This window comes from Halichoerus grypus, chromosome 13 (assembly GCF_964656455.1).
Source record: "Halichoerus grypus chromosome 13, mHalGry1.hap1.1, whole genome shotgun sequence".
In the NCBI taxonomy this organism is placed as follows: domain Eukaryota; kingdom Metazoa; phylum Chordata; class Mammalia; order Carnivora; family Phocidae; genus Halichoerus; species Halichoerus grypus.
The window spans coordinates 86,454,408-86,479,888 of record NC_135724.1 but is presented as its reverse complement, the minus strand read 5'-3'; the positions used below and the strand labels follow the sequence as shown (position 1 = coordinate 86,479,888).

The following is a 25,481-nucleotide window of genomic DNA, read 5'->3' as shown; positions in this document are numbered from 1 at the left end:
CAAAGAGGGTAAAAAATAAAAGTTTTATATATAAACTTCCTTGAGGTCTCCCAATGCACCAATGCAAAAATACTTGTTTGCTCCAGGCTGAGGGCAGTGTAGTGTTTGGAGGGGTGGGGGTGGGGGTGGGGGTGGGGAATGAATTTCGGGCTGCACAGGATGAGACGCTGGGCTTTGGCTCTGGGGCAAAATGGGGCGGGGAGGTTCCTGAAGGGAAAGGCTTTTCTTCCTATTACTACTTTACTCTTTCCTGTCATTTAAAAATTTTAACTTTAAAAGCTACATCTGGGGGCACCTGGGTGGCTCAGTCGTTAAGCGTCTGCCTTCGGCTCAGGACATGATTCCAGGTCCTGGGATCGAGCCCCGCATCGGGCTCCCTGCTCCGCGGGAAGCCTGCTTCTCCTTCTCCCACTCCCCCTGCTTGTGTTCCCTCTCTCGCTGTCTCTCTCTCTCTGTCAAATAAATAAATAAAATCTTTAAAAAATAAAAAATAAAAAATAAAAGCTACATCTGGGGGCGCCTGGATGGTCAGTAGGTGGTGTCCGGCTCGCAGTTTCAGCTCAGGTCATGATCTCAGGGTCCTGGGATCCAGCCCCAGTCAGGCTCCGTGCTCAGCAGTGAGTCTGCTTGAGGGTTCTCTCCCTGCGCCCCATCCCCCCACACGCATGCTCTCTCGCAAATAAATCTTAAAAAAAAAAAAGCTACATCTGTTGGTGTAGACACTATGCAGATATTCTAGGACTCCCACTTCAAGAACCTTCACAGACAAGAATGAAAAGGGCTGGCTCGAAGCAGAAGCCTGTCAGAGAACACTTGGTGGCTTCCTAAACTCACTTAAGGTGAGAGCCAGGTCTCTGAGCAGTGTAGACATCCCCCAGCACAATGAAGGAGCAGGAACTGGGTCGTGAGAGACTCCTGCAAAATTTCCCTTCCGCTGCCAAGAAAGAAATTAACGCAGCAGAATTCACTGCGGCAGTTAATTCAGCTTTTTCCTGGAGAAGACGAAATCTCTTTCCTCAAATGTGAGAGCGACTTTCCTTTTTTACCATTGACTTCATCACGTGAGCCCGTCGGCCACCAGCCCAAGCAACGTGGCAGAGTGCACAGCAGCCAAATCTTAAGGATAGTATTTGTAATTTGTGTATCCCGACTGTACCAGGAGAGGGGTTTCCAAGTGATGACAGAAGGTTGTTCATTTGTGATTTGCCAAGCTCTCCACACTCTACTGGCTGGCTGTGTGGTTTCCTACCCTCGCGCTGAGGACAACCTCCCCGAGCAAGCCTGGAGCTGGGAGTTGGGAGTTGGTTCAGGGCTTTGTCTGACCCCGTGTATCCTAACCAGTCCCATCTGGGATGGTTTCAAAAAGGAAAACGATCTCAGCTTGCAATAGGGCCTGGGAAAAAGTCTCCAGTGTGTAAATTGATTGCTTTCCATTTGCAAAAGAGTTGTGGGCTGAGTGTCAGCCTATCCCGATCCTCCAAATTGAGATAATTTTCCTTATTCTACTTTTTATTAGTTTGGGAAGTTGGAGCAAAGGGGTGGAGAGATGAATAATCTAGCTGCTCACTCTATTGTTGAGGCGATGATTTTTAATGCTTCTTTTAAATCCAGGTCATGACACTTTCTTAGGTTATTTAGATACAAGCTCCCGAGCAAATGTCAATCAGAGAGACACAAATTTCACACAGGGCAGAATCATTTCAAAGTTTGGTTGTTTTAATGCAATTTCATTGTTCAAGGTAGTACGGATATATTAAGTGGTTCATTTCCATCCTGAAGAAAACACGAACAGTTTCTACCTTATGTAATTTTGTCAAATTCAAACATGACTCTTTGACCTTTCTCAAAGACAGTTTCTTAATGTATCTTGATAAGATTCTTTATGTCTGGAAAAAAATGTTTAAACCTTCAAGTAGTTTGGAAACATCTGCCTATTTGCTCATTCCTCTGGGCACAGCCTTTCAGAGCACTTAGCCCACCTGTACTGAAGCTCTCTGTTCTCCCAGCTGGTGGTAGGGCTGCTTGATGGAGGTGATCATGGGAAAATGAGGAGCGAGCAAGCTTTGTCAACTACTTCTAATTCTCTTAATTAGTATGCTACGATCCACCCCAGCTTCTGCAAGGTCAGACATGCAAGACAAGTACTTGGCCAAAAAAGCAGGATTCTAACTAGTGTAAAAATAGATTTTAAATAAAATAGAATCTCTATAGGAAAGAGAATTAGGTTATGCTTTACATTCCCACTCTTGCTTTAAGATATCTGTATATATAAGTCCAAGGGGGACTTGTAGAGTTGGTCTGCCCTAAGTAAAAATTGAGAATGTCTGAGTACATTCATTTTGCAAAGTTACAGGTGAGGTTTTTTGGGAAATGCTACAGCACATCCCACAAAAATGGATGGTGATTAACAATACAGTTTGTGCGCTAACAAGTAACATATAAGACACTTAGGCCAAAGGGGATGACGTCTAGCCATAGGCTAAAAAACAATTCTAAAATGTGATCATTTGAAAACTCTGGCTAATTCTAAAGCAGAAAACAAACCCCATCATTTAACGGCATGTCTTGTTAACCTATCCAGCTACCTCTTTTGGAAGCTTAAATTCCAACACGGGTCTTACTTTAAGTTTGCTCAATTACTTCGTAGTATGAATTACTTGACGTTAAGGTTTCTAGAGAAAGTACACAGCCCCTCTGTTGGCTCACAACAAGCATTGCATGACTCTTTTAAAGGGGCTCTGTTAAAATTCTAATTTTCGGATTTAGAAACAGCCTTTGGTTGTATCTTGAAAGCATCATTGAAAATCTGCCCAAGCTCCCTCTAGCCGCAACCTGAACATGCAGCCCGATCTTTTGTAAACATTCAGAAAACACTGATCCCAGCAAAATACACAATCAGCTAGTCAGAGGCCTCACTCTGCATTTTCACATGGATGATAAATCTGCCTGCTGATTCTTGCTAGATGCTAGGAAATCCACTCTGAGAGTTGGGTCTTAGAGTAACCCTTCAGCCTCCTCCTTACTTGAGGTTCATAATGTGGTGTGGAGTCATCGAAAACAAAGTAGAAGCGCCACCATTTTTCCTACACTGGGTCCGCTCAGCCTGGGCGGGTTGTTTGTTTTTCCGAGCTAGCCCTGGAGCAAGAGATGGCTGCTGGTGACAGGCTAGTGACTAAAGGTTTACTGGCCCAGCCTCTTTTCCTGTGACCTTCAACCAATTCTTCAATTCCCAGACTGCAGGGAGGGAGGACAATGACAGGAGACTAACGCTAGGGAATTTTCGTAAATCCTCAGCGGCCAGTGCAAACCTCTCTTGAAAGCAGCTGCTATGACCTCAGGTAACGTGACCTCTGAGGTTGCCAAAAAAAAAAAAAAAAGTGACGTCTTGAACCGACCCCAGAACTGAATGTCAAATCCACCGACTCAATAAATACAATGGAAAACTGCAGAGCAGAGCTGGGGCTTCTGTCAAGTAGCAAGGCAAAACGGTCATCAGAATGTCTGAGGTTAGTGAACTCCTATGGTGGGAAACAGCGGCCACACCTTAAGCCCCGGCCCACTCCCATCAGCTCTCCTCGCCACGGCCACTGGCCCTCCAGGTACTACAGCGCACGCCGGCCAAGAAAAGATCCGAACAACGGCGGCTCCGTCCTCACTTGTACTTATTCAAGGTCCACCCTCACACGTAGCTGAAGCCCCAGCACACCCTCGCCGCGCCAGGGAGAACAGTCTCAGGGACACCTGTTTCCCAGAGGTCACTTGCCCCTCTTGCTGCGGCCTTTCCTGGAGGGCAGCTTCCCACTGCTGCCCGAAGAGGGGGGGCTGGAGGCTGAGGCCACGGCAATGTTGATCTGTCCCTCCTGGATTTCCTGCCGGGTCTCAGCAGGCAGGTGGTTGATCTTCTGCTGTGTCTCCAGGTAGAACATGACGTCACGCAGTTGCTCCTGGATCTCGGTGATCTGCAGATCCTTCTGGTCGCAGGTCTCCTTCAACACCCTCTCCTCCTCCTTCAGCTTGTTCTGCAGGAGGACTTGGTTGGCTCGCAAACACTTGTTCATTTCCTGCTCCTCTTTGAGCTCTGTGGTGAGTTTGGCCACTTTCGTGTTTAGTTGGGTGCACCTTTTACAAAACAAAGGAAGAAAAAAGCATGATTTTCAATTGCTGACACGGTCCCCTTTCTGCTCTGGGACTGAACAGAGGCACTGTGATCTCAGAATCCATTTAGGGACTGGACTCCTCCCCCGTGCGGTGGAAGGAGACTGGTTTGCTGCCATTGCAACAGCTTTACAAAGCAAGGATTTTGCTCGAGTTAACAGCATGGCTTCAGGACAATTTTTCTAAGCATCAGGCATTTTTCAATTGCAGAAACGATTCTGCGATTCATGGTAAAACTACTGCTTCTCTGTTTTGCAGTCTCTGGTTAAATAGGTGGCTTAGAGATAACAGCTACGATAAAGAAGTTATGAGGAAAAGTGACATTCTCAGAGAGTCAAGTGCTCTGACCTCACTGCATTCGCTGGAGGAGAGTTTCCAAGGATAGGGAGTGCCCTATTCTTGATGCTCAATCTTACTCATAAGTAAAGAATTACAAATTAAAACACCATTTGGGATACCATTTTTATGTATCAGAATGCCAAAGAGCTCAGACGTGGGGAAAGAGGAACTTCCATACATTGGCACTGGAACAGGAACTGCTACAAACTCTCTGGAAGTCAATTTGGCAATACCTATAAAAATCAAAATTTTACATGCCCTCTGCCACACCTATTCTAGGAATTTATCCTACAGAATATATCCCACAGAATATATTTCAGACTACACTGAAAGAAACATGGAGAAAAATGCTCATTGCAACAGAGTTTATAGTAGTCCAAGACTTGAGACAACTTAAACATCCATCAATAGGGAACTGGTTAAAATTATTATGGGACCTCCAGACAATGGAATACTGTGCAACCTTTATGAAGATCAAGATAGATCTAGATGTACCAATATGAAAAAAACAAAACAAAACCTCCAAAACAGAATATTTACCAAACAGAATACCTAATATTATTCTTTTTTTTTTTAGAAAAAAGATTATGTATGTGAGGTGTGAGCAAAAGATTTGGAAGAGTAAATATTCACTGGTACCATTAATTAATAATGGTAACCTCTAGATAGATAGCATGATCTACAGGGTGGAAAAAACCTTCCAGTTTTAATTCTTTCATATAATTTGTTAGGGAGCTGAAAGTATAGGAGAATATTTTAATTTCTCTTAATGCCGTAGTGTTGTTTTTACAGAAGTTTAAAACAAACAAACAAAAACCCTTGGATGCCTGGCTGCCTCAAGAGCACGTAACTCTTGATCTCAGGGTTGTGAGTTTGAGCCCCCATGTTGGGTGCAGAGATTGCTTACAAACAAAATGTTTAAAAGAAAACAAACAAACAAAACAAAAAAACTTTGGTGAAGAGTGTTGTGGGTGAAGAAAAAATTTTGAAACAGATAGTAGTGACAGTAGCAGGATGTTGTGAATGCCACTTAACGTCACTGACATATTTTATGTTATATAGATTTTGCCACAATACAAAAAAAAAAAACAAAACTATTAAAATAACCCCTGCTTTTGAATAGGGGGAAAACAGGTGAAGGGTAAATGGGAACTCTTTGCACTATCTTGGTAGCCTCTGTAAATCTGAATTTCTACCAGAATAAAGGTTTATTAAAAAACAAAACAAAACAACATTTAAAGCTATCCTCCTTAAATTTATTTTTTATCTGTTTGTCCAGAAGTAAAAAATCAGTTATTTTTGTGGGTATACTTAAACTAGAAAGTAATTTCAATCAGCAGCAACTATCTTCCCCTAACAGTAGTAGAATACATTTTTGCCACGCTGTTTTTGAGCTTTTCGCACCATATTCAACAAGTTTGGCCTTTAATTCCTGTCTAAGGCCAGAGTACACACCGTCTCCGCCTTAGACAGTCATTCTCCTAACTGAGAGTTCTCAGCCACATGGCTTAGAGAAACTGCAGCTCTGAGCACAAGGCAGTTGCTTTCTAGAGGCAAAAATGAAAGATATTTGCACATACAATAAGCAAAGACGTCAGGGGAGAGTGCTGCATTCCACATGGCACCCACCTGGCATGAAACGCTATGTATTTTTTTTACTTTTTTATTGTTATGTTAATCACCATACATTACATCATTAGTTTTTGATGTAGTGTTCCATGATTCATTGTTTGTGCATAACACCCAGTGCTCCATGCAGAACGTGCCCTCTTTAATACCCATCACCAGGCTAACCCATCCTCCCACCCCCCTCTCCTCTAGAACCCTCAGTTTGTTTTTCAGAGTCCATTGTCTCTCATGGTTCGTCTCCCCCTCCGATTTCCCCCCCTTCATTCTTCCAAAACGCTATAGTTTTTAATAAACGGAAAGTCACAGTAAGTTTGCTCCATATATAGGCAGACCCCTGAAAACCCAGTGATAGACACATTTGGAAAGTGTTTCCACCAGAATGAAGGAGATTACCTGTTTATGAGCCTGTTACAATGAAAAAGCTAATTAAAAGAGACCAATTACACCTACTTTCTTTCCACAGACTGCTTTTCTTTTAGGAGATCATTTAGTCTATGCTCCAGATTATCACATTTCTCAATTGTTTCTTTAAATTTGGTCTTCATGTTGTTAATCTGGAAGAGCAAACAGAGGTCAGTTTCACTTCACAGAGGCATAGTTGTGTGGTCTCTGGGGCTAACTTCACCACTGTTTCTTCAATCACCTGTCTATAACTTTGACAAACCAAACTAAGAAAAGGTGAGACGATCATTTGAAAGAATTTCTGTAATGGAAATAAACATTCTGAGAAATCCTTTCCCCCCCCTTATTGTTTTTGTCTATACCAGAGTGATCAGGAGCAGCTGAATGTCAAGCAGAAGACTCAAAAGTGAAGGAAGAGCTTCAGGCAGCAGAGCAGGAGATGGTCTGTCAGAGCCCAGACCAGAGCCTCCTCTTCTTAACTCATCATTTTATTTCCTCCTGAGATCACATTCCAAAAATTACTATTGAAATAATCTAACAAACTAATTTAATCCAAGAAAATGGTGATAACCGATTTTAACTGTTCGGGCCCCTCCCCCAAACTCTTTATTAATTTTCTCATGTACCACAAAGCCACATGGAACATAAGCAGTTCTTGTTTTGAGTTAATTTGTAAGTGCAATATAGAGAGAACAAATTCATGTCACATTGTCTTAGCAATTGAAGAGAATTTTAGTATATGTGCTGCCGAAGCGAGCACGCAATTGAAGAGAATTTTAAAATTCTGGTGTATTCTATGTCGGAAACCAAGAGCCTTTGGAAGTCTAGCTAAGTAGATGCTGGATTCACCCAGGTGTGACGATCTACGCAACTGAGAAATGCCTCAGCCCTACTGGGGTAAGGACACAGGGCGAAGATTAGATGGGAAGGAGAAGTAGGGAGGCTGGGTGGATCATGAGGCAGTAATAACAGGAACTGACAGGGACTGAGAATTTAAATTCTATGGCCCACATACCAGCCAGGTGTTTTGTAAGCAGTATCTCCTTTATACCTTATAAGAAGCTGGAGACTTCGATGTGGCAACCTTTTACAGAAACAGGCTTACAGAAAGGTGAGGCAATCTGCCCAAGGTCACCCAACTAGAGCATGGTGGGTCCAGGACTGGACACCCAAATCTGGATGCAGAGCCAAGTTCTAAACCTCCCTGTACTACACTGCAGGTCACAGCTGTACAGCAAAGGAAAAATGACCCTTGGCACATATAAACTCTTAGCATTGTCCTTCATGTTAGAAAAAGGGCCACTGCTTTTCATACTTTCTTTTAAAAACTTGCCACATGGCCTACCTAACAGATTTCTAACAGCACTGTTTTGTTTTGTGTTTTTAATAATAAGAAAATAACTGTAGAAATTAACTTTATAGCCAACTTCTGTTAAGTTGGAAGAACACGCAATTAGAGGAAGATTCCTCTATGTCATGAAAATAAAAATAGCTTAAGGGCACCTGGGTGGCTCAGTCGGTTAAGCGACTGCCTTCAGCTCAGGTCATGATCCCAGGGTCCTGGGATCGAGTCCCGCGTCGGGCTCCCTGCTCTGCGGGGAGCCTGCTTCTCCCTCTCCCACTCCCCCTGCTTGTGTTCCCTCTCTCACTGTGTCTCTCTCTGTCAAATAAATAAAATCTTAAAAAAAAAAAAATAAAATAAAATAAAAGACCATTAGTTCCTTTGTACGTTTTCTCCTAAACTGACTCCTGTTAGTTTAGAGAAATTGGAAAGGACGAAAACGAGTATCAAAAGGAACCAAACTGTGTATGTTTTGCTCACTGAAGATACTTAGGCCAAATGCACTTAAATCAAGATGAAAACCAAGTAACCCCAAAAAACTCTTTACAATTGCTATACACAAATGTTACAATGGTTTAAATCAGTGCTTTTTAAAACCTTTCTATGAGCCCACAATAAGAAACATTCAATGTAAGTATACACACACAACTGACGCCAAGAGCTTCACAAAACAGTATTAAATATGGCAGTGCGCTGATATTTTATACCCATCCTATCCTGTTTCATAAAAATGCCAGCTGCACTCTACCAAACTCATTTCACGATCCACAGCTGGAAAAATACTGATTTACATGGAGCTCCAGGTCCAATGAGAAAAGATGGATCTTTAGGGGAATTCACTTGTCCTGACTGCCTGCTCTATGTTCTTCCTACAAAGCCCCACTAAAACGAGAACCTTTGAGTGGGCATGAGCTTCTAGAACAGACTCTCACACACTACAGTAATCGCACTACCTAAGGCATGGTGGGTGGTAGGGGCAGGAACCGTATTGTAACAAGTCCACAATGAGGCCCATGAACAAGAATCTGTCAGTGAACCCAGGGTCTATTACTGTTCCTCCCTGCACATGGTCTCCTGCTGGAGGTGCCACTGGACAGAGGACTGATCAGAAGGAGGATAGTGGCAGGAACAAAAAGCCTGCATCATCCGTTAACTTATGGATAAGCAACATTTGATATTAGAAAACAAAACCTTTTCAAGCCCTTCCAGCTTTTATGTAGGGCTGCCCTTGCCTCCATCTTACCCCTACGTAAAAGGAAACAAAAGTTTCACTGCTTAGCTTTCCTGCCCCTTGACTTACTTTTCATGGGTATTTGTTAGGGAATGCAGATAATCCTAAAGAATCTGAAAAGGCGGAGAGGACCCTAAGCTTAGCTCTCAAGGGTCTGTGTGAAGCACTTTAGGTACAACCCCTGTGCAAAAACCCATTACTGAGGCTGCGCAGAGTTGCCAATGTTCCTCCCTGAGACTTCATAACTTGACACCAAGTGGCAGCGACTCGTGCTCTGCCTCCTGAGTGCTGTGGGAGGCACGTCCTTCCCATACGTACTCCAATTAAGCCCTATGCAGAACTAGTCCATCAAGCGACCCTGAGTGCCTCTGGAAAGGCACTTTCATCACTTGGAACATTCTTCTATCAACTACATCAAGAACTTTTAACTAAAGATCATGTTAAAGCTGGTGTTAAGCCTTAATTTTAGAGGCCTGATTTCTCCTCATTTGTAGGCATATCCAGAAACTGGGGCCAAAGGGCCTGGCCAATGTGTAAGCCTGACCCTGCTTAATTCCAGGGTAATCCTAGCTACCGCACAGATGAGACCCAAGCCTGGCTCTGCAGTCCTTATCTGAAGGTCTAGTTATTGCCGGGGACTCACAAAGTTACTAAAATAATCATTAAAAAAAATTTAAAAGCCTGTATTTAATACTAAGAGGATCAGTGAATTACGAACACTGTCCCTAGAACCTGAGAAAGGTTCTTGGAGCTCCCATTATACACGAATCCTCGGGAGCTCACTAGTTTCCAGACTCCCTACTTTGGAACTGGCAGGGTTCCTTGCACGTGCAGGAGACAATGGGAAAAGCAAGCAAATGAAGCTCTGTGCCCTCCATCTGGGTTTCCACCAAAATCACAGTGCTTTTCTCTTTCACCTGTTGGGAGTAGTGAATTGGCATCTTCTTTAAAGGATTTTGTTAAAATCCAAAAACCTCGGGGCGCCTGGGTGGCTCAGTCGTTAAGCGTCTGCCTTTGGCTCAGGTCATGATCCCAGGGTCCTGGGATCGAGCCCCACATCACGCTCCCTGCTCGGCAGGAAGCCTGCGTCTCCCTCTCCCACTCCCCTGCTTGTGTTCCCTCTCTCGCTGTGTCTCTCTGTCAGATAAATAAATAAAATCTTTAAAAAAAAAAAAAAATCCAAAAACCTCTGCCCTAGATAAACAAGGAACCACGGGAATCACCGAAGCTCTAGCACCTCTGCCTTCGTTTCTTCTCTGCAATTTCGAAGAGCTCGGCACCATCTTGCTGCCGCAGAAGCCCACACGTAGCTCCTCAAAGCAGCTGTTCCCAAGCTGACAAACCAACTGGCTGACTCAAATTACAGGCCCTCGTGTACATACTTCTATTTTTTTTAATGGAATTGCACAAGGCACTAGAAAACCTGATCGAAGTTAACAAACAAATCTCTCCCCAATCGAAAATACCAAAATACTCAAGTCTTTAAATCCAAGTTTTCTTTTTTTAGGGTATATATCAGATATTTCATTTCTTCCTCATATATTTAGTGTAATATCGAGCTCAGCATACAATTTTAATCCACTCGTCTTGATTTACTGACCCTAGGTGAGAATATATGTTGGCTTCCCTCCCCTTCTTAAATAATGCTCAGTTGGCTGCATTTGCAACAGCATATTTTTGTCTCTTCCTTCTCCTCTTTTTGACTAATTTCATTCTTATTGTGGTCTAGAATTTCTTGTTGCCTGATACTGCCTTCAGGGGCTAAGTCTGTAATATAATGATGATTCATGTTTTTAACCACTTCTCTCTGGAATTCTGATCTAAAGTTAGATTACTGGGGTGAGCCAACTGATTCCAAATTCTTGTTTTCTTTCTTCTCTCTGTGCACTGCATCTCCCCCCCCCACCCCGCCCCGGCTTTACTGAGATATAACTGACATATAACAAAGATTTCTTTTTAGAGGCAAAACAATTCTCTATCTCTGTATCAGACTAAGGAAGATTTCAGCATTCCTCTTTTCTTGTATCCTGCCTTCTCCCACCCCAACATCAGATAGCCCTGCCATGTGGCACGTCAGCAGCACCAAACCAAAAACTTACTTCCTCTGCTGTGTCCTTCTCTATCCGAACTATCTTGTTTTCCCAGTAGATTCGCTGAGATTCCAGCTGGCTTGTTAGTAAATATGAATACTAGAAACATAGAGAACAGACACCAAAACATAAATCACTGTAGTTTCTTAAATTCAATTAAAACCCAACTTTTAATCACCTACAGAAGAGTATGTGTAACCATCAGAATGTGTATTATCTCTTGGTTACACTCTCTCAACAAACCAGGGGAATACAGAGATGTCAATTACACTCCTGTCCTGGGGCTTACCATCTAGTCTGGACAAGCAAGCAGAGAAATGTACATTAACAAAGAAGTTTCTGGGGGCGCCTGGGTGGCTCAGTTGTTAAGCGTCTGCCTTCGGCTCAGGTCACGATCCCGGGGTCCTGGGATTGAGCCCCGCGTTGGCCTCCCTGCTCAGCGGGAAGCCTGCTTCTCCCTCTCCCACTCCCCCTGCTTGTGTTCCCTCTCTCGCTGTGTCTCTTTCTGTCAAATAAAATCTTTAACAAACAAACAAACAAACAAACAAATAAGTTTCTGTTCAAGCTACCTTTAAGAACCACAGGTTTTTAAATCAAAGTATAATTCAAATCAGCTCACCCCCCTCCGGGAAGCTGTCCCTGTCCTTCCCAGCCTTGGATTAAGCGGTCCTCTCAGCTCATTAACAGCACTTAATCACCAGGTCTCCCTGACTAGACTACCAACTCGTTGAAAGTGAGGGTTCCACCTTTGTTTCTGTGGCCCCAGTGCCTGGCACATGCTGGATGTCAAGAAATGTTTACTACCGGGGCGCCTGGGTGGCTCAGTTGGTTAAGCGACTGCCTTCGGCTCAGGTCATGATCCTGGAGTCCCGGGATCGGGTCCCGCATCGGGCTCCCTGCTCAGCAGGGAGTCTGCTTCTCCCTCTGACCCTCCCCCCTCTCATGCTCTCTCTATCTCATTCTCTCTCTCAAATAAATAAATAAAATCTTTAAAAAAAAAAAAAAAAGAAATGTTTACTACCTGACTGCATGAATGAAGGAACAGTGCCTTGTAACTACAGAGAAAGGACAGATGGCTTACAGCAGTAGGGTCTGGCAAGACTTCTGAGAGAAGGAGAGATTTGGGAGTGCTTTCGACAGATAGAAGGGGACAGGTAAAGACAGAGATCTGATTCCAGAGAACCCAGATGTGAGCTGTGGACGTTCAGGATCTCTTCAAGATGAAGGAGTCACATCAATGAGGCAAGGGTGCATGGTATGGACAGATGGAGTCTTTTTTTTTTTTTTTTTTAAAGATTTTATTTACTCATTTGACAGAAAGAGACACAGCAAGAGAGGAACACAAGCAGGGGGAGTGGGAGAGGGAGAAGCAGGCTTCCCGCCGAGCAGGGAGCCCGATGCGGGGCTCAATCCCAGGACCCTGGGATCATGACCTGAGCCGAAGGCAGACGCCCAACGACTGAGCCACCCAGGAGCCCCGGACAGATGGAGTCTTATGGAAGGCTCTGGGGTATTATATTGAGAAATGTGGGCCATGGAGTGGCAACATCACATCTGCATTTCAGAAAGACCATTCTAAGAGACTAAAAGAGACCTGAATGTGTTTGTAAACTAGAGAAGAGAACGAAGGTGCAAGAGAGAGAAAGGCCAGATGGGGGAACGTGTGTGTGCCACTGGAATGGGCACGGGGGCTGACCAATGCTGCACTCCCAGCACCAGGAAGACTGGCCGACAGACAGCAGCCCTTGATAAACATTTGTTGAATGAATATAGTTAGAGTTAATATGGAAGGGTTGCTTATTCTAGAAACAATGTAGAAGGTTTAAACTTTTTTTCATATTAATACAATTAAGAGTAAGAACATCAGCTTTATTTTAGATCCTTCTACTGAGTCTATTAGACCATAGAAGTCTGGAGATGAGCAAGTTTTCAAATTTCCTTCCAAGGTTAAGTTGTTTGTTTTTTTTAAGATTTTACTTATTTATTTGAGAGAGACAGAGAGGGAGAGAGAGAGCACCAGCAGGGGGAGGAGCAGAGGGAAAGGGGGGCAAGCAGACTCCATGCTGAGCGCAGAGCCCGACCCGGGGCTCAATCTCACTCAACCGACTGCTTTCGGCTCAGGTCATGATCCCAGGGTCCTGGGACTGAGCCCTGCATTGGGCCCCTTGCTCAGCAGGGAGTCTGTTTCTCCCTCTCCCTCTGTCGCTCCCCCTGCTTGTGCTCGCTTGTTCTGTCAAATAAATTTTTAAAAATCTTAAAAAAAATAAATGAAAAACAAAAACAAGACTTGTGTTAAACTTCTCCTTCATTAATGTAAAATTTACAGTACAATAATTTTATAGTAGATGGGATTTATTGCTACAGTGAAAAATCAGATTGTGCTACTTTTGTTGTTTCTTCAACTATATGCATACCCCCAAATGGCTTTATGTATATAAGCATCAAATTCATAAAATACATACTTTGAGTATGCAAATATCTAATTCATAAAATGTCTTAAGATACAAGAAAGCTTCCCGGACATGGAAGGATGCTACTAGGGTTTCCTCATTCTGAACTGCTCAATTTCCAAATGCTACTGGAATGCCATCAGGCAGATTCTTAACTTCCAGTTTTACTGCAGCCAGAGGACCACCTTAGTATTGAGCTTGAGAAAATGAGGAACATCACACATTCAAAATAATGAGGCACGGTGAGCCTTAGACTTTCAAAGAAGATAATCAGACAGAATAAAAAAAAAAAAAAATATATATATATATATTTAAGATTTTATTTATTTATTTGACAGAGAGAGACAGTGAGAGAGGGAACACAAGCAGGGGGAGTGGGAGAGGGAGAAGCAGGCTTCCTGCTGAGCAGGGAGCCCGATATGGGGCTCGATCCCAGGACCCTGGGATCATGACCTGAGCCGAAGGCAGATGCTTAACAACTGAGCCACCAGGCGCCCCCAGAATAAAAATATTTTAATAATTCTTTGCAGCAATGATAGAACTTTACATAGTTGACATACAGAGTAAATGGCAAAATTAAAAGCCCAAGCCACTTTTTAAATTAGGACAATAAAAAGCAGTAAAAAAAGGTACTTAGTAATTACTAATAATGTATCTTACCTCTAACTGTAAGGCATCTATTTTCTCTTCCTGGCAAGTATCACCCTCACATTCATACTGTACTATTTTTCCATCTGTTTTACTTGCAACCAGTCGATGAACATAGTTATCTGAAGAAAAGAATGAACGCATCAAACAAGGCTTGTTTCTTCACAATGGAAAGGGTCTCCATACACTTTTAACTTTGACAAAATTTTTGTTTTTACGTGTTCTAAATTAAATGCTTTGCAATACTTCTGTACAAGTGGGCTAAATCATTTGAATTTAAGCAAGAGTGAGAGGGCAAGTATGGAAGTGTTAACTCTCTTTATAATGTGCCAATTCAGGCCATTTGTAGAAAATAGTGCCCTACGGGGCACCGTGAGAATTTGAGTTTGCCACAGCTGTCAGGAAGATTTCAAGCTGGGAGAGAAAGTGGAGAGGTTCCGAGGGAGAGATGTTCATGCAGAATGAATCCAAATTAGAACACGAGAACAGTGTTCACCTCCAGCATAGTCCCAGACTCGATGGTTGGTGAGCTGCATGGCGTACGTGTGCTGCGTTTCCTCGAAGTGCTTATAAGCATGTCGACTTACATACCGTCCACATCCTATGTGGCCACATATTAAACAAATCCACAGGTTCTGCCAGAGAGAAGGTAAGATCTTCATTAGTTAGACAAAAACATATGATCTGGCTCACTCAGAGCGGGAAGGTGCCTGACACAGAATGAAGCTGAGTTGTTTCTACAGGAGTTTTGAAAAAACGTATGTTTAAAACCCCAAAAGCAAGGATGCTTTTATGGGTCAATCATTTTCTCGTTCTGGGTTTTAAGGAACTCCAGGTAAACAGTAAGACAAATATTCACAATTTATCAGCAAAAGTCTAGTCCTTTTCAAAAAAACAAAGAACGGAAAGCAGAGAGTATTTTGCTGAGGAATGTAAAATAATTTATACTTCTTGCCCAACCCTAGACAAAAAGAAAAAAAAAAGAATCAGCCTGAAAAGAATCAAAAAGAATTTAAGCCACACGGGGCAGAAGCAAACCCCAGACCGCGAAAGCTGAGCTCACTCCTCTTTCCCAGCGGCCGCCGGCACTTACTTCCTGCACACCGCACTCGAAGCACTTGTTCTCTTCCACGGGCTCTGGCGTTTGGCAGTACCGGCACACGGGACACCTGTCCGGGACCCCAAGTGAGAATGGAGCAGATGAAATACAAGAGATAGCTGTTACAGAACCAAAAGTCAAAACTGCATTTTAAATCTTCAGTCTCTTAACATGCTATGTGTTTATCATAACTAATGATAACATGCGAAAAACACTTGCAAGTTACTCTCAAATGAAATGAAAAAAATACAAAATCTTGATAAAGGAAGAAGAAAAGGAAGGAGTCTGGATCCGCTTCATGCCTTCTTCCATTCTTCTGCCTAAAGCTTAATCAAAGAACTAAATATGTACAAGTTAGAATTAGGGACTTGAGATAAGTTATTAATTTTATGTCCAGTTATCCATAAGGTATTTTTACGTCAAAAAATCTACCTTATTTCCCAAAGATCTAAATCACTCAAGATGTACTCTGTCTTCTCTGGGTTGCTCCCAAGAGTTAAAACTAAAATCTGTAATAAATTTCACCAAAAAGAAGTTACTATTGGAACGGACAGGGCCTGTTACCACACAATGAACATGTGGAAGAGGATACAAGTACCAAGTACTCAAGTGTCAATTTACAAAAAGTCAATTAAAATGGCACTGAAGGCAAACTCACAGAAACAGAGTAGAAAGGCAGATGGGATACCAGGGTCTGGGGGAGGCAGCAATCCGGAGATGTTGGTCAAAGGTTACAAGGTTTCAATTATGCAAGATGAATCAATTCTGGAGAACTGGTGTTCATCAGTGTGACTATAGCTGACAATATTATATTGTTTTTGAAATTTGCTTAGAATAGAGACTTTGGGTGTTCTTACCACACACACACACATGCACACACACACACACAAGGAAAATGGTAAAGGTGTGAGGTAAGATATGTTTATTGACTTGGTTGTGAACATTTCATAATGTGTATGTATAATGAGTCATCAGGTTGTACATTTTAAATATATACAGTTTTTTTAAGATTTCATTTTTAAATAATCTCTACCCCCAATGTGGGTCTCGAACTCATGACCCCGAGATCAAGAGTCGCACACTCTACAGAATGAGCCAGCCAGGCGCCCCTAAATATATACAATTTTTTGGTGATCAATTACACTTCAATAAACCTGGGGGGAAAAGGCCATTAAAAAATCCATTAATGCCTTTCTGTTATACTCAAGACAAAATAACACTAAGTACCAGTCATGAATATTTCTGTCAGGTGGGCAAAAATGATAGAAAGTAGGTTATAACTGAAGCTAATTATGAACTGGCACTAAGAAGAAAGAATGCTTAAGACATAACTAATATCCATTTGTTACCCAACTGAGTAAATAAAACCAAGAAAAGAAAATTAGCAGGAAGAACATGAATTTCTTATCACAGATAATATCAAAGAGAAGCCAGACATGCACCCCAATGTTGACAGCAGCATTACCAACAACAGCCAAATTACGGAAGCAGTGTCCATTAACAGATGAATGGATAAATAAGATGGGGCATATATATATACAATGGTATATTACTCAGCCACCGAAAAGAATGAAATCTTGCCATTTGCAACAATGTGGATGAAGCTAGTGAGTATAATGCTAAGCAAAATAAGTCAGTTAGAGAAAGACAAATACCATATGACTTCACTCATATGTGAAATTTAACAAACAAGCAAAGGGAAAAGACAGAGAGTGAGAGACGAACGAAGAAACAGACTCCTAACCACAGAGAACACACTGATGGTAACAGAGGGGAGGGGTGTGGGGGCATGGGTGAACGAGACGGCGGGATGAAGGAGGACACTTGTGATGAGCACAGGGTGATATATGGAAGTGTTGAATCACTATATTGCACACCTGAAACTAATGTAACACTGTATGTTAACTAACTGGAATTTAAATAAAAACTTAAAAAAAAAGCTGGAAGACAAACGAAGAAACCAGGAATGGCAGCTGTAGTGAGCAGCAAGCTGTCTTGTTGAAGGTACAAACTAGCTCTGTGTCATCCCTTTGGTCTGTGTGGCAGCTGTGGTAGTGGTTGGATAAAAATACATGAATTCTGAAATCTTATTTCCTACATTATGCCAAAATGATCTTTCTGAAATGTAAGTATGATCCTGAGAATAAAAAAAGGAAAAAAAATTACAAAAATCACCTTATTTCTACTATACACATAGTATTCTATGACATACCATCTCACTGATTAAAAGATAATTAACAGTTTATTAAATGCTTCCTTCTCCTTAAAAATAAAGTTTGAGTTGTCATCTTATTTTCTTGAGGAGGTATTTGGGGGAAAACTTCCCAAAATGTCCTTCTCTGACATCTCCATGTGTCAAAAAACTACCCTTCAGGACTGCATACCAATGCTGCCTCCCGCCATGCAGCCCTTCTTGACTACCCCCACTGGGGAAGCCATCTCTATTTCCCTCCGGTTTCTACCTTGAATTGTATGCACTTATGTAAGCTCCCTTGGCTGACTGAACTTCCCTGAGGAGGATCTATGTTTGATGCTCTCCCATCAGCACCAGCACTATACGGTGCGTGTACTGAGGCTCAAAACATATTTGCTGAAGAAACTATGTGTTTTTGAGGCTAGCCACCACCAGGTTTGTCCATTTAGAGGGTTGAATTCTAGTCCCAGTGCTGGCCTTCTCTGCAGGACAGCTATTTTTTCATTTCTGGGTCTCAGTTACCTCCTCTGTAAAATGAGGAAGCTGGACAATATGGTCCCCTAAACTTCTAACTTTAAAATGCTATGCTTCTGGGGCAGTTAATTTGCCCTGAGAGTAAAACTGGGGTGGTAGGGAACAAAGAAGTGTCCAAAACTTAAGTGGTGTAGCAGATGGACACAAGATACAGATAAACACTTTATGGAATGCATATACCTTAGCGTGGCTTTCTTCAAGGCAAATTTAAACCTGGACAATTCTTTGAAGAGCCCCCACATGATACCCCAGAACTGACTGAGGACCCTCTAGAATTGGGGCAAGATTCTTGTCAAGCTAAACAGGCTAGAAAAACCCAGGGTTTACTGATCTGCTCAAGAGTATTTTCTGAGCTCCTACTATGTGCCAGGTCTCCTGCTAAGGGTGAGGGCACAGCAGTGAGCAAGCCAGACAAGGTCCCTGCTCTGTGAAAGCTGGCATTCTTCTGGTCATTTGGGGGTAGACAACAGATTCCTGTGGATGTTCACCTTTCTCATTTCTGGGCTTTGGCATGTGATCTTTCCCTTCCCATGAACACCCCGGCCCTCACACTGCCTTCTCTCAGGTCCCCCTTTCCCTGGCTAATGCCTCCTCATCCTCCTGGAGACTGCACTTCTCAGGCGGCCCTGGCTATCTCAGGGCCCTTGTTCTCCAATCGTAATGCTGCACACTGCTCCTTTGTAACCCCTGTTACGGCCACGACTGCGTATTTATTTGTGTGATTATTTGATTCTGTGTCTTCCTCTCTGTAGTGGGAGACCCAGGTCAGCGTCTTGATTTACTTTTCTAGCTAAGTCCTACAGCACAGTTTACAAAGGGAGGAACAACCCTTGATTTAAAAAAACAAAAACCAAGGTACAGCTTACACCTCGGTCCTTTGCCTGTGCAACGCCGCCGTACACGTAAGGCCTCTACTGCAGTGGGAAACAGGACAGTGTAGGCATACGGGTGCTTCATGCCTACTGGCTGCTATTACCACCGGCCACTGAGTCATCAGCAACATGCTAAGTCTGAAATGTTAGACTACCATAGCCCACATGGTAAGAAAGCCAAAGTAAATGGTAAACATCCAGGGCAGGTGATAAATGAGATTTTAGACCTAAATTTCCTTTGGGTAGAAGAGCCTCAAAGCTCAGCTTTACCTTTTTTTTTTTTTTCCCCTCATCCTCTGGTTCTTGGAAGCAACAATTCATGCTGCTTTTGGAAATCCCACATAGATTCTGAATCAGCATACTAAGAAGGACGTGGTCTAAGAATGCTAACTGATTCCCACATGAACTAGTGAAGAAAAATGGAAGACCCTTCCATGTGACCTCTTCACTGTCATGGTGCCCAGGTGTATAAAGTCAAGCACTTGGAATGGTTCATTTTTGGTGGTGGCTATTTTTAATTCTGGGAAAGGGTAATAATGGGCTTTGACAGGGTGGGGGTAAGATTAGCTCCTACACTCACGTGGTGTCGTCCCAGCGCTGCAGGCACTGGCTGTGGAAGCTGTGGTTACATAACGTGGTGAGGATGCCATTCACGGACTCGTCCATGCGCTCCAGACACACCGTGCACTTGGGGAGCTCGGTCAGGTCCATCACGGGGAGGCTGGCACCCTACAGGGAAACACCTCACATAAGCTTCACTCTTCATCCACGGTTCTAATATATGTTTTTAACACTAGCTTTCCTGCTGCTTTTTGACTCTTGGCAGGATGCTCTCAACATTTTTGATCTGTGCAAATAATTTAAATTGGTAAGATGTTCATCCATACAACAAATACTGACTGAGCACCTTCTATATTCCCAGCGCTGTGCAAGGCACTGGGGATAGGCTCGCGAATAAGCCAACAAAGATACTTGCCCTCACGGAGCTGATACTCTGGAAGGGGAGACTGCTACCAAAAGCTTAACAGAGAATAAAAAAAAAACAACTCAGAGAATCAAAGCATTACCAGACTCCTGGCTCTACTTTTAAGGCTCTGTAACTATAACAGAACACAAATGAATAAAAGCAGAACAGGAATGGAACAGAATGATTTTTCCACAGAGTAAGTTAAAACTTAATGCTTCCTACTAAGTGATAATGGTATCAACAACACTGATTTATTCATTCATTTAACACACACTTATTGTGTCCTTACTATGTGTGCCAGACACCGTTCTAGGTGTAGCACAATGGTGAGCAAAGCAGATGCGCTAAGTCCGAAACAACTGAGGGCCTTGTCCTCACAGAGCTTATAATCTGCTAGAGAGAGACGAAAGTCAAATTTTTTAAATTACCAGTGCTCATAAGTGCTATGAAAGAAAAGTATAGGAAGCTATAACAGGGGGTCAAGAAAGGTACCCCCGCACCACCCCCGGGACAGTGACGTCTGACTTGAGCCCTGCCAGCTGTAAAATGAGCAGGAATTACTGACGCAAAGGTGGGGAGGCATGCACACAAGGACATGCTGAGAAAAATCACATTTATCTATGGTCCCTGAAGAGTAGCTTTTCACAGGCACTCTTTCAAGAAGCCATGTTCATTTAGAGAAAAGAATCTCTAAAACTGGCACAAAGAAAGCCTGATTTTATCATTTGTCAATTTTTATTTTACCTAATCTAATGATAGAACAATCAAATGAGAACTTATTTCCATCAAGCTGATTTCAAAGAAAAAGACCTTTAGGTCTACTTTAAAATAAAGAAAATCTTAAAAATATAACAGAGCTGAATCTCCTACTTTATAAAATGATTTAAGTGAACACATTTTGTAGGAAAAGGTCCCACAGAAGGTGGCAAATCAGAGCAATTACAGATTGTTATCCAAACAGAATTAAAAATTAGGACAGGGATTAAGGGTTGATATTTAAAGTAAAAATGCTTCTTTTAGGTTCCAGGCCATGTTTCATGGATCTGGAATAGATGAACACTCAATTTCAATAACACAGATAATTTTTTTTTAATATTTTGGGATACTTTTCAAAAATTGAGATAAAATTCATTTAATATAAAATCTGCCATGTTTAACTATACAATTCAGTGGGTTTTAATATATTCACAAGGTTGTACAACCCTCACCACTAATTCTAGAACATCCCTATCACCCCAAAAAGAAATCTCGTCCTCACTGCAGTCACTCCTCATTCCTCTCGTCCCCCAGCCCCTGGCAACCACTAATCTGCCTTCTATCTCGATGGATTGGCATACTCTGGACATTTCCATAGATAAATCTTAACATTCAACCTTATGACATTCACAAGAATGATGCACACTTACATCTTCAGATTTCAGTACTTCAGCCCTTTCCACATACACAAGCTGGCAAACATCATCTTCTATGGAGTTGAACTGGCGGCCATTGCACGCCATATAAAAACTATCTGCATCGGCCTAGGTATACCAATGGATAAAAAGAAAAAATTGAGAGAAATATCCTGAAAATATGCTTTTTATTCAAGATGCATAGCTTCAATTATTCTCTTCATCAGCATTTAAAATTTATACTTAGAGGAGAGAAAGCAACTGCCAAAAGTACCATCTAGGGAAGCAGGTTCATTAGGTGAGTCAAACTCTGCAAGTCAATATCCTGCATCTCTACAATGTTTCCTGATCCATGACAGTCTCACTTAAACCAGCAGAAGCTGCCCAACTGCAATAAGCTGACAGCCAATACGACTTTAGTATTCAACCAGCAATGGTCATCAGTTCCCTTGATATCAATATTTTTTTCCTCGAATCAGCACTTTCTCAGCAGCTGAAAGCAAACACTTATTTTTGCAAAGCTTAGAACTCAATCATAACGGACAATTGTTGGGAATGATTTCTTTTTAAAAAACATCAGCATGTATGTTAGAGAGAATAAAGGACTAGAGGTACCGGTATGGAGTGAAAAGCCAACTCCTTTTCTTCAATAAACCAAATAATAATAATATATCACAGATAAGGAAGTTTTAAACAACCTAGTAATATCGAAAGCAAAACCCTTGGCCTAGATCAAGAGGTCCAAGATGAACCAATCTTTAAAATACTAATGGTCTTGTTCCTTGGAGTAGAAAATAAGAGACAGGGGAAACAGTCCCCTGTAGATAAAACTGAAAGTTCACCTGTGCATTTGTGAATACGAACACAAGTAAATCCAACCTTTTAGTACAGCCTTAGTAGAAAGTGTTAACAAAGAGATGATTCCAGTTTTTAAACTTGGCAATTTTGAGGGGCAGCTGGGAGGCCAAGGTTTGTCTAGATTTCATTCCCACATGGACAGTAACCCAAACACAGGAAGTTGTGTGCTTTGGCCCTACCAACGTATACAAGCTGCATGGGGGGAGGAAGGGTGTTCTGTAAAAGGAAATGCCACATTGTCAACCTCTAGAAGAGTTTCAAGTCCGTACAGGTAAAAAAAAAAAAGTCTTGCTTGTCTACCCTCATAGGATTCTGAACCTTACAGCAAAATCTTGTGAGCTTCTCAGTAGCTTTGAATTTCACTCCAATGATATAATTCAAGTGTGGATTCTTGATTATTTATATTTTCTCAATATGACCAAATGAGCTAAGCAGCTGAGGAAAGATGATCAATTCTGAACCCAATTTTGTTTTGTTTTGGAGGGCGGGGGCGGGGGCTTCCTTTTCAGGAAACAACCTGTATAGGGGATAGTGTATTTTAACTTCAAACTGTTAAGAGCCAGTTAATAAATCTCTTTAATACTAAGAGGAGGCAAACTAAATTGGCTTCCCCCATTCTTCAAGAGCAATGCCTTTTTCTTGAAATGCTTTGGGTGAGTAAGCAGCACAGTGAGCAAATGGATTTGTGTACTGAAGAAGTGACCATCCGGAAGGAGGGCCACCAGGAGCTGGCTGCACCTGCGGCAGCTGAGGAGAGGCCGACCCCTCCTCAGACCTCCAGCTCTGTAAATGCTTGCTAAGCAAGCACACTTCCTCAGAGGAAGGGACAAAGTCTGTGATTCTGAGCAGATGACAGAATCTAGTCAACACCAGATAAATGGCTCTTTTCTTGGGGGACTTGTTTATCTATGACAAAGAAATGTATTTTTTGAACACATGGATCTCTGTCTTTAAAATCTCTGTATTGGAAATGTAGCTTGTCTGAATATTTACTGAGCACCCAGCATCTGCCAGGCACTGTGCTATGCGCTAGGACTAGAGGACAGAACAAAATACACATGGTTCCTACTTCAACCCACTACTGAAATGCACAAAACAAAAGCCTAAAGCTAACTGCAAAAAACATAGAACAGCTCTTTTATTTAAAATGCTTGCATTGTATAGAGCCCAACATTTTAAGAAACACTGTTTTTTTTTTTTTTTTTTGTCTTTTGTTCTAATTGTCCTCTTCCCAGGATAAACTCAGAAAAAGAAAAATCCATTATGATCAATGTTCCTTTACTGTCACAGTGATCAACTATAGTGTCAAGAACATGTTTTTACTTCTCAAAAGAGGGTCTCCTGGCCTGTCCTAAGCATGCGAGTGACTCAAGGAACTACTTGAGTCACTGAACCCCCTCCTCCCTTCTTGTGTCCCGATGAATTATAATTCCTTACCCAAAGACTAAGTTTCTTGAGGGTCACAGTACAACTGTGTAGTATCACATTAGAACACCTACAGCACTGGGGCGCCTGGGTGGCTCAGTCTTCAAGCATCTGCCTTCGGCTCAGGTCATGATCCCAGGGTCCTGGGATCGAGCCCCGCATCGGGCTCCCTGCTCGGCGGGAAGCCTGCTTCTCCCTCTCCCACTCCCCCTGCTTGTGTTCCCTCTCTCGCTGTGTCTCTCTGTCAAATAAATAAAATCTTAAAAAAAAAAAACAAAAAACAAAAAACGAAAACCCACCTACAGCATAAAGCTGAGGCCAACAGAAATTCCAGAGCTTATAGGAGATACAGAGAAGGATTACTCTTTATAAAAATTGGTGAAAAAAAGAAAGGAAAAAGAATATGGTCAGCTGCCAAGGCCATGGAGTCAGGCTGCATGGGTTTGAAATTTAATTCAAACACTTATTAGTTGTGTGGCTTTGGGCAAGTGACTTATCCATGCTTGTTTCCTCAATTATAAAAGTGAAAGTAACAACACCTACCTCACGGCATTGTTGAGAGGACTCAAGGAGCCAACGCATGAAAAGCACTTAACAGGCCTGGCATCTAGTAAGTGCTCAATAGTTGGTACCTATTTGAGCCTATTTTTTTTTTTCATTAGGGCCCAGTATTAACAACTTCAAGTCTTATGCTAGGAGGGTGTTTTTAGACCTTAGAAAATCGGACAGGATAAGCCTCAGACCCTAAGATCCAGCATTAGCAATAAATAAGACAACTCATGATTCCCAGGTCGAGGGTTCTATCCCCATGGGGAAGAGCTAGCAGACTGTTTCATAGTCTCAAAACTAACATCCATGAACTTGTACAACCTGCATTTGGTCAAAAGACAGGAGGTGGAGAGACTGCAGAAAAAGCCATTAACAGTAATAGAAAAGTCCCGCAGCATTACCTGCACACTATGAAGGGTGGCCTTTGGTACAGTTTGTGGGTTTAGCAGACTTTAGACCATTTAAAAAGTCTAAACATTTTTCCCCAATCTGTTTTTTTATTTAAATTCAATTAGCGAACTTATAATACATCATTAGTTTTTGATGTAATGTTCAATGGTTCATTATCCCCAATCTGTTTCAGTGACTCTTCCTGTGTCACTTGCTGACTGCCCTTAACTGTTAAGTAGAAACTATAACTGAAATATTGCCATTACACAATTTCTTGCCAAGTGATTATCTCCCACACTTTTATCCACTCCTACTGGAAGAAGAGTATGCCCTAGGATTAAAAGTGAGGGCTCAAATCCCAGCTCAGTCACTGAGGGCAAATCACTAACCTCTCTGCAGTCAGTTTCCTCATTTGTAAAACAAGGATAATAACAGTACTTACTTCAAAGGGTTGTGGTGAGGACTACATGAGATAATGCACATTAAGCACTTAGCAGAGAGTGGTATAGCATAAGCAGTCAGTAAGATTGCAAATTATCATCATTATCCTTGATATTACATGTGCTACCAGATTTAAAAGGTACCACTTGCCCACTGTTTGCAAAGCTCCTCAGTGACCTTGGAAGGTCTCTTGACAGTTAGTGAACACAGCTGTTTAAGTGCTTTTCCATTCTAATTGTCAACGTGTGAAGTCTAAGTCTGCGTGCAGGAAAGTTCAAACATATTTTAAATGTCTCATCTCAATGGCAGGGTATTTTGTAAAGGTTAAAGATAACAATTGTGTACCCTCTTGTACACAGAACGCTACACTAAGGGTTCCCTTTCTGTGGCCCATGGAATAGGCACAAACATAATCCAACTCTCACTTCTCTTAATTTCCTCCCCCTGGCCAACGAATGACTGCTATTGCTGTCAA

General features: G+C 42.2%; 1 protein-coding gene across 7 annotated transcripts in view; it reads right to left on the bottom strand.

Annotated features, from left to right (window-relative positions):
* Positions 1-1,695: 1,695 nt before the first annotated feature.
* Positions 1,696-25,481, bottom strand: part of BRAP (BRCA1 associated protein) — a 94,908-nt gene continuing 71,122 nt past the window's right edge. For all 7 annotated transcript variants that reach the window (XM_078060960.1, XM_078060963.1, XM_078060959.1 and 4 more), the window contains 8 exons: positions 21,359-21,472; positions 19,566-19,714; positions 15,380-15,455; positions 14,783-14,921; positions 14,299-14,408; positions 11,198-11,287; positions 6,574-6,677; positions 1,696-4,119 (listed from right to left, as the gene is read on the bottom strand). In XM_078060960.1, coding sequence (XP_077917086.1) covers positions 3,756-4,119; positions 6,574-6,677; positions 11,198-11,287; positions 14,299-14,408; positions 14,783-14,921; positions 15,380-15,455; positions 19,566-19,714; positions 21,359-21,472 — 1,146 coding nt within the window. In that variant the 3' untranslated portion in view covers positions 1,696-3,755. The remainder of the gene's footprint in view (positions 4,120-6,573; positions 6,678-11,197; positions 11,288-14,298; positions 14,409-14,782; positions 14,922-15,379; positions 15,456-19,565; positions 19,715-21,358; positions 21,473-25,481) is intronic.